Source organism: Vanacampus margaritifer, chromosome 3 (assembly GCF_051991255.1).
Source record: "Vanacampus margaritifer isolate UIUO_Vmar chromosome 3, RoL_Vmar_1.0, whole genome shotgun sequence".
Taxonomy (NCBI): domain Eukaryota; kingdom Metazoa; phylum Chordata; class Actinopteri; order Syngnathiformes; family Syngnathidae; genus Vanacampus; species Vanacampus margaritifer.
The window spans coordinates 15,087,494-15,100,311 of NC_135434.1; the positions used below are offsets into that span (position 1 = coordinate 15,087,494).

General features: G+C 38.5%; 2 protein-coding genes across 2 annotated transcripts; both read right to left on the reverse strand.

Annotated features, from left to right (window-relative positions):
* Window positions 1-44: 44 nt before the first annotated feature.
* plbd2 (phospholipase B domain containing 2) lies at window positions 45-4,525 on the reverse strand. Its single transcript, XM_077561115.1, has 12 exons — window positions 4,274-4,525; window positions 4,106-4,199; window positions 3,823-3,981; window positions 2,960-3,060; window positions 2,665-2,879; window positions 2,401-2,495; window positions 2,110-2,270; window positions 1,461-1,556; window positions 1,312-1,383; window positions 1,068-1,220; window positions 812-974; window positions 45-728 (listed from the first exon to the last, which is right to left on the reverse strand). The coding sequence occupies exons 1-12, from the start codon at window positions 4,477-4,479 to the stop codon at window positions 558-560; spliced, it is 1,686 nt and encodes a 561-aa protein (XP_077417241.1). The 5' UTR covers window positions 4,480-4,525; the 3' UTR covers window positions 45-557.
* A 307-nt stretch (window positions 4,526-4,832) lies between these two features.
* On the reverse strand, window positions 4,833-11,082 carry rbm19 (RNA binding motif protein 19). Its single transcript, XM_077561114.1, has 24 exons — window positions 10,947-11,082; window positions 10,680-10,862; window positions 10,486-10,599; window positions 10,343-10,381; window positions 9,897-10,143; window positions 9,475-9,725; window positions 9,336-9,395; window positions 9,167-9,245; window positions 8,984-9,055; window positions 8,690-8,896; window positions 8,463-8,593; window positions 8,259-8,386; window positions 8,094-8,190; window positions 7,871-7,981; window positions 7,105-7,305; window positions 6,952-7,021; window positions 6,703-6,866; window positions 6,569-6,629; window positions 6,357-6,436; window positions 6,206-6,261; window positions 5,840-5,956; window positions 5,631-5,736; window positions 5,418-5,538; window positions 4,833-5,326 (listed from the first exon to the last, which is right to left on the reverse strand). The coding sequence occupies exons 1-24, from the start codon at window positions 10,980-10,982 to the stop codon at window positions 5,244-5,246; spliced, it is 2,814 nt and encodes a 937-aa protein (XP_077417240.1). The 5' UTR covers window positions 10,983-11,082; the 3' UTR covers window positions 4,833-5,243.
* Between the last annotated feature and the right edge of the window lie 1,736 nt (window positions 11,083-12,818).

Below are 12,818 nucleotides of genomic sequence, written 5' to 3' on the forward strand. Positions count from 1 at the left end.
TCAGACATAGGAAATAGCGCAAAATATTTCAGAAGATGGACAAGTAGCGATTTGAGTGTTTTTACTTGAGTGCAGTGTGTACGGTAATATACAACTCCAATATAATTAACAAAAACTTCAATATTTTCATTTTAAGAATCATATTTCCTGTTCTGTGCATCTTTTAGAGTGATATTTAGAATCAATGTGAAAAAAAAATGATATTCCATAAATGGTTTGAAAAAAATGTAAAACACATTCAAAATTATGAAAACAATATGTCAAACAATACTGATTTACACATTCATTAAGCATTTAGAACTAAACAATTCAAACATGATCAGACATCAATCAATGTAACAATTAGATACAGGTCATAAATGAATTGTTCTTCATATTTCCTCACATTCATATCTGTCTTCTGTGCTTTTATTGAGTAAATTGTGCAAAAGACCCAGAAAATCCAGAATCTACATACTGAGAACCCTGAGAAACCATTTCTGTATAGTATCATTTCCCTTTGTCAAAACATCCACAACATTTCCAGCCCACCATGTTTATGTAAGGTATCATTGCAATTAAGGTGTCCAGGTAACTTTAATTGGTTTAAATGCCCACATATCAGGTTGACCCATGTGCTGAAGGTCTTTATATGGAGAAGTGCTCCACTGGAAGGCGGGCAGCTGGTCCCAAGTTGGCCCACTTACAGCCAGCATCTCATACCGACGAAACATTCCATACGAGGTCATCTGCATAAAACAAACATAGTACATCACTTAGTTTCAGGCAAAAACCTATAAATGGATTCGTAGACCATAGACACGACAAACACCTTCATGTCTGTCCCTCCATGGGACCTTTGCTGTAAGGCGCCAAATGGATAAGTGCCGTTTGCCGGATTTAGGTCTGAGCGAGCTGAGATGGCATTCTCTGCATTCTCATGTGGGTTGCACTCTTGGCACCGTGACAAGGGGTCTTCTTTAAAGTTATTATATCTAAATGGAACAAAAAAAAAAAAAGAAGTGTAAGAAAAAGTGTGATTTGTTTAAATGCACAAAAAATAAAATAGTTTGTTTCATCATCCAGACCTCATGAGGCGCATCATGGAGGAAACGTCTGTAACGGTTTTCTGGTCTCTCTTGAATATTTGAGCCCGGGGATTCAAGTCCAGGGAGAACCACGAACCAAAATTTTTCACTAGCTCATTGCAGCCGCTCGCATTAAATATTTCCTCATAGTACCTTCCATCAAATATGGTGCAAAGATGATATAAATTAAAAACATGGGTCGGTCACATTTAACATACTGTAAATATTGTGGATCAATACTTACGGTATGTTGTAACTTGCCCAGTATCCTTTCTGAAGTAATTCTTCTGTTTTATCACTATAAAGAATTTGACCCCTGTAATGTTAAAGGAGAGGAATAGCCCATTTGTGACAAACGAAAACAACTTATACATTAAGGTTTAATAGACTTACGGAATCTGCTCCAACACAACAAACAAGTCCTGCATCATGTTGGTCTTGCCGGGAGTGAAGTTGTTATAGTCCACAATCATCCACTGGTTGTTGTACCTAAAATGCATGCATGCAAAGTCCACATTCAAATCTAATATTTATTTTAACTCATTCACTGCCATTGACGGCTATTAACGTCAAAAATTCATTTTAACTGTTTTTATTAGTTTAAATTTGTTTCCACTTTTGTTAACATTTTTTTTAAATAATCTTTTTTTTTCTTAAAGAAAAAAATATCCCAAATTAGGGGCGTCAGGCGATTTTTTTTTAATTGTAATTAATCGCATTACTTTAATAGTTAACTCCCGATTAATCACAAATTTTATATCTGTTCTAAATGTGCAATATTTTTTTTCTAGGTTTTTATACTCTTGTTAACAAAAGTGGAAAAAAATGTTAAACTAAAAGAAACAGTTTAAATGATTTTTGGACGTTAAACCAATAGAAATAGTTCAAATTATTATTATTATTTATAATATTAACTCATTCACTGCCATTGACGTCTATAGCCGTCAATGGCAGTGAATGAGTTAATATTCACTCGAGACTCAATACTGGCATAATTTTGGAATTTGATCATTTGAAGAGCTGAATAATGCTTGAAACCTACGTGCCACTGTTGTACTTGCTGAATACTTCTGCCCAGGCTTTAGCAGTCACTGCCAGACGATTAGCCACAATATTCCTTAGCCATTCCATGACCGTGCCTGTGGGTTGAACAAACTTCCACAAAGCGGGGTTGCTGTTTCCAATGGTGGTTTCCAGGGTAACCTACAGCCACATGATAAGTAATTTCAACTAGGAAAACAAACATCCATCTATTTCTGGCTAAACTTTTCTTTTTAAGATTAGTATTGTGCAAACGGGCTAACATTGTGTTATGACCACTAGAAACTCTTACCAAACCACTACTAAGGATATAAAAGTCATCTCCAGAAAAAATAGAACCAGGGTAGGAGGAGAATGCCTGAGTCTGTCCAGGAATGATATGATTGTCTGTGGACAAAATACATATTACACAACTCCTTTTCACTTGTAGACATTATCATCAAAAACAACATTTCACATTGTAATGTAGGCTTGTTACCTTTGGAAACAATGCACGACAAAATGTTCTAAATACTTTATCTAAACACATAATACAGCACATGAGTCAAGAAAGTACCTAATGGGGAAACTTTGAAGGCAAAGGAGTATTTCTTCATGATGCGCAACATTGACTGGTAGGTGTTCCAGGTGTCATGTGACACTAGTAGATCCTTATTGTCCGGCAGCAGTTTAATGAGAGCAGAGCACGAGCCGGATCCGAGTGGTCGAGTCGGGCTGGATTTATTCAGAGCTGATTCCAAGTCCTCCAGATCTCCGCCCATTTGGAAGAGTCTGGTTGGGAATACAAGGCCGGACAATTTAATTTGGTGGATGTTAAGTTTAGTGCGAGTATGAAAATCACATATACTTACAGGAAACCAAATGGGTTAAAGGACATTGGGCCGGAAGGAAATGACAGTTCTTCATTGTAACTGTCCTCTAGACCTTTGAGCTGAAGAAGTGCCAGGCGAATCTGACATGGAAAATAAAACAGTGATCTCAAAGAGCGATTTATTATTTATTTTTTTATTATTGTTTTTCATACATTTCCAGACTTTCTTTTATTTTATTCATGTTGATTTCATCTGTCTGGTCTGCAAATTTGATTGAAAATTGAAACCTTACGGAGTTAACTCTTTGTGCTGCTTCTGTCTCTTAAATTTTCCCTCAATTTCTCTCAAGCATCCCAGTCATCAAATGTGTTGGAGTCACCAAATAAATTAAATGATTAAATCAAAAATTCTGACTGCACTGATATATATTTTATATATTCATTACTTTAAAAAAAAAAAAACAGCACTGTTCTTACGGTCTTGGAAACGTGAGCATTTTCCCATACTATAGTTTTCATATCTGGATTTTTTTTTAAAAATTCCATACTTTTCACACTTGCGTATGCACCCTGTAATAATATTAGAATTATGGAGATGCGGTAAATAATGAGAAAAGGAGGCTAATAAGAGTTGTGTCTCTTTTTACGCTCCATACCAAACTGATTATTTACAGAGCAAGCAACAAAATACTCTCCTCTCCTCAAACAGGGTAACGTTAATGGTCTAAAAATGTCAGAAATTGAAAAGAAATAATCTAATCATATCATTAAGAAAATGTCATACTGAAAAACCTGACTGAGTTTTAAATATTACTTTATATGTATTCATTTTTACTTTAACATATTTCCTCTTGACACACAACAGGAAGTCATGTTTATTCACATAGAAGACCTCCAACATACCTGGTACCAGTAAGGTGAATTTGGCTCCTTCTCAATTTGCTCCTGAATCCACTGCAGGTTGACAGTGATGAAATTCTTAAGACGATCACAGTAACCAGAATCTCTTGAAAAGGGTCCACAGTAACCCATGAGAGTGTTCATCCAGTGCTTGTAGATAAGCTAAACACAGAAATATATATATATATATATTTTTTTTTTAAACAATACAACATAACATCTTGTGGCTAGTGCAACCAAGCAAGGATAGTGGAGTCTTTCTTTTTGATTTTTTAAAGAAGCTGACCTGAGATGTGACTGCAGCCTCCACGGCTCCAGCAGCATACGCCTGCAAGCTGTCATTGTACTGACTGCTGGTGGTCACCTCCAAGAAAGCCCAACTGATGTGAACACAATGGACTCCGTGAATACAGAGTGAATGATGTCATTAAGTTTTAAGTCCTTATCTACCTACCCTGAAGTTTGAATGTCGTCGGTGAACTTAGCCCACGCCACAAAATCTTCTCTATAACCCTCCTGGAGAGACAGCTGCCCCGTGTTTTTGTCAATAACCGCCGATTGTACTTCAGCTTCGACCAAGTTACTGAGTAAAACACAACTTAAAACGAGGGAACACTTACACAACAAAGACATCTCTACCGGGATGTATGCCATGGCCATGTTTTCACGAGTAAGTCACACGATCTGAAGTAGCCACCACCTGATCACAGCCGATGTCTAATATGACGTCTTCCGGTCTCTGTCATAGACATATTTGCATAAAACGCCTCGAGAATTGGTATCACCCGTAGCTAAGAGTCTGCCATGTTGGATGTGGCAAATTTGGAGTTAGCAACGTGTGCAACACTGTTATTGCACTGACTTGTCAAGAATGTGTAAATAATATATCCTATTATATGAGCCACGGGTCATCCTGCTCAATGCGCTATGTATGGTTTCAGCGTTTTCTTTTAGGCACATAAAATACAGTACTTTCAAAATAAGCTTTCACGTATTGGCACAACACACAGGACCACATATTATAATTTTTTTTATTTAAAACAGATATTTCAAATAATTCTATACAAAACATATCTGGATCATGAAAAAAAAACTTTTTTTTAAATAAAACAGTTCAACGTGTAGATTTTCATACTAGATCCAGGCTGATCTAGATGTAGTACATAACACCTCTAAGTACTTGAAGGCTTTTACCGTACTTTGTTCCATCCTTACTAACAACGATAATTAAAGGTGCCATTATGGTAATGGTTTGAAATGCCTTAATTACACAACATCCAGATCAACTCACATATCTTGCTCAAGGATTCTTCAACAGGCTGTGAGGTAGCTAGCAATGAAATGTGCAACCTTCAGGTTAAGTCACACAACAGATCACACATCCCCCCCTCAATTCCTAATGGCTTCAGGTAACAGCACCAGTTTCAGTCCTCCGCATCAGCTGGAGTGTCCATCTTTTCCAGAATTCCCCCAAGCACCTCCGCCTTTCGTTGCTTTTTGCTTTCCACTAAAATTGACAATAAATTAGAAGGATTTTAAAAAAGATTAACTTGATTGCACTATTCCCGCACACTTTTCAAGGAGTGAAATTAATTTACCATGAAAATGTTCAGCTGTTTTCCGTCTCAATGTCTCTACTGTTTCCTCCGTATCAGCCCATTCCAGCACAAGGCGTCTCCCATAAAGATGGGTGCTGTGGCACAAGGCAGCAAATGCTTTCTGGAGATAAAGACAAGCATATCATTAATGAAACTGTATGGTAATTTAAACCGGGGACCATGAGAGAGACGTTTTTAAACAAAAATGCAAACCTTGGCATCTTGCTTGGTGATAAAGTCGATGAAGCCAAAACCTCTATGACTCCCCGTACCTGCTGCTTTCTTCGGAAGACGAACTGTCTTCAGCTCTCCAAATGTACTGAGACAAAAAACAGAGGAATTAGTGGATCAACGCATTGCCCATTTACAAAGTGTGTCATATACAGCAGCTGTGTGTGTATGTGTGTGCATGTGGCTGCTACCAGAAGAGTTCCCGAATTTCCTTGACGGTGGCTTGGAAGGGGACATTTCGCACAAGGATCTTTGATCCTGTTTGCTTCTTCTCCGCCTGCTTTTTCTTGCGTGACACTTCAGCAGTCCTGCGGAGACCGAAAGGCAACCACATTAATGATGATGACAGTCGATTAGTCGATTGTAGGCACAATGCATGGATATTCCAATAGTTGTATTTAAAAAAAAAGTGAGAAATAAGATAATGATGGTTATTTAAGAAAAAAGAAGCAGCTGCTAAACACAACTACTATCAGTGAGTAGTTAACAAGCAAAACAGTCATTTATAGCAGCCCAAGCTTCTACATCGAGTGAATGAGGCATTTTATATTCTTTACCTTGTAGCTCTTTCTGAAATCTTCAGCTCTAAACTGTGTTCATCCACACTGCAGCGCTGGTGGAAATATGAAAGAAAAAGCAGTCATGTGACTTACAGACGAGGCAATGGCAAATTTTAAACAGCAACAGCAAGGAAACAAATCCAAATACCTGGAGTTGTCGCAAGGCTTTCTGTGCTGCCTCAGCAGTATGATACTGAACAAAACCATAGCCCATTGACAGCCTTTTGCCTGCAAGTCAAAGCAAGTATTGCTTTAAAACAAAAACTCAAATACCTAAATCAGTTTTAGTCTTTCTGCGTACACGAATTGGTTCAGTGTATGACTACTAAACGCACGTTGTCCCACTTTGGCCGTAAATACCTGCTTTGTTTTTTTTCTTGGAGATTGTGCACGACTTCACCTTGCCACATTTGGAGAAGATCTGTCAGAAAAGAACAAATAAGCAGCCATTAAAAACATTGACATCTGACATTTATTCAGTTATAAAAGTGTACCTCTTGAAGGGTCTCCTCTGTCGTGCTGAAATTGAGATTCTTGATGAAAAGTGTGGAACCTAGAACAGAGTCATCCTCCTCCTCCTCCTCCTCTTCTTCTTCTTCATCCTCTTCTTTTTCTTCCTTCTGTTGCTTCTTCTCCTCTTCCACACCCTTTGCTTTCACTTCGTCAAACAGATCCATACATGTATCACCCATTTAAAAATAGTACTAGCAAGTGTCTAAGGGAGAGTGAGTGTGATAATGAACCTGGTGCTGGTCCGGCTGCAACAAACACCCCCGTGGGCGCCCACTCCAAATACAGCGGGACGTGATGGAACTGTGATACAGAGACAAACCCAGAAAGTTTCAGTCATCCCCACATGATGCTGAACACAAATGAAACAGGGGTTAAAAACACACCTTGCTGTATGCCAGTCTAAAAAAAGCTTGTTTGGCTTCAGTGGGCTCCAGGAACTCGATGATGGCGGTGAGACCGGAGGGCGGCAGCAGCACCCGGCCCAAAGAGCCATGAGTGGAGAAAAGCTCCTCCAGCTCCGACCCGGTCACTCCGGCTGGGAGGTTCTTCACCAAGATCACAGTTGTGCTCCTCTCTGCAGCCGCCTACACGCCCAAAAAAGGAACTTAAAGGGGAAGTCAATCCCATTTTTTTTTGGGACAGTAATAAGTTCTATGGCATAGGTGTCAAACTCCGGTCCTGGAGAGCCTTAGTCCGGCAGGTTTTGGATGTTTCCGTTCTCCAACACAGCTGATATTATGATCAGCTCATCAGCAAGCTCTGCATAAGCCTGATAACGATCCTGCTGATTGGAACCAACTTGTGTTGGAAGAGGGAAACTTCCAAAACCTCGAGGACCGGAGTTTGACACTTATGTTCCATGCAATCACAGCCAATCACAGCTTAGCCTCAGAAATCAGGTGAGCTGTGATTGGTCGTTGCCTGATCCCCGAGCAACATTGATGTCATCTTCAGTCGACAGCAAGTGGCAAAATGGCCGCCCCCTGAGATGGATAAAAATGGCTGGATTTTGCTTCATAACCATTATTCCACAAATGTAATATTAATCAGTATGTCATGTTTAGACTAGTGAGGTCACATATAACATATTAATGTCAATAAATGTTTACGGTTGACCACTGTTAAGCGGGTGCTTCAGTAAAACCATACCTGACTAAAGGAATCCAAACTCACACCGCTGTCTAGTAGAAATTGGCGAGTCTCTTGGACAATCTGGGTCTCTCCCAGAGCCATTCGCACTGCAACACTTCCCTTTGTCTCCTGCAGCGAAAGTGGCAAAAAGGGATATATATAAGACAAAAAAGCGAAACATGACTTCGATTTGAAAGTCCCGTATGTTAGAAGATTATTGTGAAAAACAGGATGAAGTTACATGGTCCAAGACTTGGCTTTTTGTGGTGTTGTATTTTTCCGCGATGGCATCAGCCACTGCGCTTGTGCCCACAAAGAGTGTATTCCAGTTGTGTGAACTAAAAACCAAAAATTCAATCAAAAGACAGCAAAACTAAAAAGCTCCACTTAATACGAACGTGCTTACCTAGAACTTGAAGCTTTATTTTTTGCATCCTTTTGACGTTTATAAGATGAGGAGCCGGGACCTCCAGCTTCTGAAGATTCACTTTTTTCCTTCTTTACTGTGGATGGAAGCAGGTGAAGCATCCTGCCCTGAGAAAAAAAAAGAGCATTTATTTTAAGCATCCTGTAAAGTATACGAGATCCTGCAGCATCATGTCAAAAATACCTGAAATATGTGCCCGTCAAGTTGGGCTAAAGCTGCCACAGCATTTTCTGGAATCATGTATGTTATGAAAGCAAAACCTTTAGGTCTCTTTGTTAGATTGTCAATGGGGACGAGCACCTCGGATAAAGGACCTACAATAATGCAAAATTCAAAAGGAGCATTATTATTTTCGCCATTGCCAGCATCAACTGAAATGTATTCATCTGCGTTTGAGATATTTCACTCGCCATGTTTAGAAAATACTTCTTTGATTTCTTCTTCCGTGCATGTGTACGGGAGGTTTCGGACAAAGAGACGTCCCGATTCAGCAACATCCTCTTCTTCCTCATCCTCCTTCAGTGTTCTGGTGAAGTTTCTGTCGATTGTTTTGTCCCTTTGGTCAGTCCTGTTCCATCCGGATGCCTCAACACGGAACACCTCGATGTAGCGCCCTCCTAAAGACAAGCAGAAGCAATATAACATATAGTGACATATAATAACTAAGGCTCTCATTACTTCACACCTTGAGATAGAGCTCTCACCTATATAGTCTTTATTTTTCTTCAAGGCCTTTTCAACCTCTTCTGCAGAGTGAAGATCTACATATACATAGCCTAAAACACATACAAGACCTTTATGATGAGATGTGTGCATTTTAGACCCATAGACAAGAAAACAAGCAAAAGTGTGTACAGCAATAGAAAAAAATGCATTCCATAAATTACCTGTTCTGTTGCCACTTTCATTTCTTCCAATTCTGACGGCAGCAGGCTTCTGTGGCGTCATGAATTCTCTAATTTGTTGCTAATTTGATAATCAGACAATGTGTGATTAACAAAAGTGTGTTTTTGTATTTTCGCCCCAAACATAAACCTTCACAACAAGTCTATTCACCTCTTTAACAGTGAACGGGACTCCTCTCAGTTTAACTGTGAAATCTGTTGTTGGTTCCATCTGGAACAAAAACAGGGTAAGTTACACAATGAAAGAAATACGGTCATTTATTGAAGCGTAAATTAGACCGATTAGTCACCTCTTGCTTTGCATTTTTCTTAGCTTTTATCTGCTTCTTGTCCTCAGAGCAAACAGAGCTTTTTATCTTGAGGGTGTTATCTCGGTCTCCACTCTCATAAGCGCTGTCGTTGTGCTGTGCAGGACCGCCATCACCTTTCTCTTTGTCATTTTTCTCATCGCCTTCATCCATGGCCTCCTCAGTTCGTACCACCTTTGAGCGAAGATACTCCATATCTGACAGGCTGGACTTCAGAGCTTCTTTAGTGGTGCCTGTAAAACACATTATTACTGCTTTACCACATTGCCTTTTATCGGTTATATGATAGTAGCCCAAAAATATGGAGACAGTTGGGGAAATCTTTTGATAAAATTTAAGATGTGATATTTTGTCCAAGGTTTGTGTAACTCCTCACTGAACAGGATATCTTTCATCTTACTTACAGTCATCTTCACTGTCGTTGTCCTCCTTTTCTTCTTCTTCTTCTTCTTCTTCTTTTTCCTCATACTCATCATCCGATTGATCAGAGTCAAAGTTGAGGTAATCATCATCAACCGGCTTCTTCTTGCTCTTTGCCTTGGCGCCGTCAGGGTTGACCGCCTGCTGCAATGTATCGTTCACCCATGTCGGCGCTTGACTTCGATTCTGATGAACTGACAGGAACTCCTTGAACACGTCGTCGTCCTCTACCTGATGCACATGATGGACAGGTTAGAGTTGGAAATAAACAAAGGATGATGTTTCTGTGGTTAGTGAATTTTAAAATAAAACGCGTGCCTTCATTACTAGGATAACACAGTGAGTTTAGTACAACGGTAGCTGTAGCTCGCATTGATGTACAACAGCAATGTATCGTATTGAGAGGCATTCTTAAAACTTTAAAACTCACATTTTTCAATGCACTGTTGGGCTCCTTTCCCCCCTTCTCCTAAGAGAATATCACAGAGTTACAAAACAAAACAATACAGCCTAGTAACAAATCTAAATTCCATCCCTTGCTGTTTCTGTTGATGGATTCAAGGAATTACCGACCTTTTTACTCGCAGTTTTAGTCTGTGTGGCTGGTTTGTCTGGTTCAGAGCTCTGAGTGTGTTTGCTCCAGGCTTTTGCTTTAGTGGGGTCACCAAATGCCTTACACATCTCCACCTGCAATGGACCACACAAGTCACATCAGTCGCCATGGAAATGTCGCTCGTGAAGCTGACAACAGGCCCACAAGAACATACCGTCACTCTGGATGTATCCACGAAACTCCTGTTAAAATGCTTCAACGCTGTATTCGCATCCTCCTCGCTTTTGAACCCGACAAAGCCAAACTTGCGGAACTTGCCGTCCTTGGTGAACTTGAGGGTGCAGTCAGTCAGGGTCCCAAAGGCTGCAAACATGCCACGGAACCTCTCCTCCTTCATCTGAGCACAAGTTAAACGTTCAAGTCGCTTGATACAGTACGTAATGTTTAGCAATCCGTTTTTTTATCCAAGCTTCTAACTTACCCCATTTGGGAGGTTTTTAACGATGAGTCTCGACATATTTTGGTCCTGTGAACTTTCAAATGAAGTAAAAAAGGTTTGATTTTTGATTTGTCAACAAACGAGCATGGGCAGCATTCTAGGTCGCCATGTTGAAATGGATTTCTTCTTTGGCGTTGCTTTTTTTTGTCTTATTTTTCAAAATGCGCCACCTACTGGAGCTGACCGTATATTTAAAAATACCGGTACTCGTCAGGTCATTCGCTGATAGAAAACAAGATAGAAAAGATTTTGAACTGTTTTGGAAGATGTAGAGCTTGGTCTCTATGACTTTAAAAGAAATGATTAATCTTACCATTCTTATGGCAACATTTACATCCATAAATGCAAATTCATACATAGGAAAACCTTTTTCATTGCTTTCCATTGTGAAGTGAAGCTGTACATCGATTCCATAAAGTTTTCTCGTAACCGGCAAAAGGCTATGAAGACCTTCAATATGTAAACATTTCGGTCTTTAAAAAACAACAACAACATCGTGTGTAAATATGCACAATAGTTATTTTTAATAAAAAACAAAACAATTATTCATTAAAACATGATAACTAATATGATATAATTTCTAAACCAATTAAATACGTGGAAAATGTACACAGGATTTTTTAAAAATTATTATTTTTATTAATTTGTTATTTTTTTACACTAGATCAATCAACACACAAATGAGGACGAATTTAAGAATTAATCAAGGGTAATTAAAACATGAATAAAACATTAAAAAAAAAACATACACATTGATGGCAACAAATATCCCAGGAGTCTTAATAATGTAAACGCTTAGGTCAGATTAAAGAACAGAGCAGGCATACATCATCTGACCTATAAAACTAGTTTACCTGTACCTATTTACGCTCAACCTGCCTGGGGTACCTCCAGAATTGCACAAGACCAGCAATATGTATAGTGGATACAGTAGTTTTATATTGGTTTTATTTATTGTTTTTATCCTATTATATTTTTATTGTATATATATTTACTATGTCTACTATGTGTGCACTTTATGGCAGAGCTTCAAATCTCATTGTACGTTGTATAATGACAATAAAAACGATCTAATCTAATCTAATCTAATCTAATCTAATCTAATCTAATCTAATCTAATCTAATCTAATCTAATCTGTTACATATAAATATCTGAACTCTTCTGTCAAAACATAAGGTGTGCATACCCTACATATAAAACTAATAGAAGAGTTACAGTATAGTAAAATATTTGATTATGCAAAAATAGTGTTCAGTTTTGATTTAAATAGTCAGAGGAGCAATTTAACAGTGTTTCCTCATGAACATACTTAATATAATGTAGTTTACTACACAATTTGGGGAAAAATATTCAAAACAGCGGCCAATGATGCAGTTCTGCACCATTTCCATAAACAAATAGCTAATTATAACCTCTTTGACAGTGTGAATATACTGTGCGTGCATGTAATTGTAATGTAGTTGCTAAAGCAAATTTTCAAATTGTTTGAAATCTCGAAAAAAATAAAAATAAATTATGGACTCCTTCATGTGAACGGTGCAAATTGAAAAAAGTACTCTTTTGTCTCTGTCAGTCATGGGCCCTCGGAATCATCCCCGCCTTTCCCACTCTTACCGCATCCCTGGTTGCTTCTATTGTAAATCTCAAATGTAGAATGAAGATGAACGTGCACATATGTTCAATTGCTTAAATGCACACACTGTTTTCTTTTTTGTTTTGTTTTGCTTGAGGTTCATATGTAGTGTAGATAGTTTCTTCTCCCAAATTTACCATGCACCATTCACACAAAAATGCAAAGCTCTCTTACCAATTTGATCAATAGTTTTAATAGTTTGTCTTTTTGAAAAGGAAAA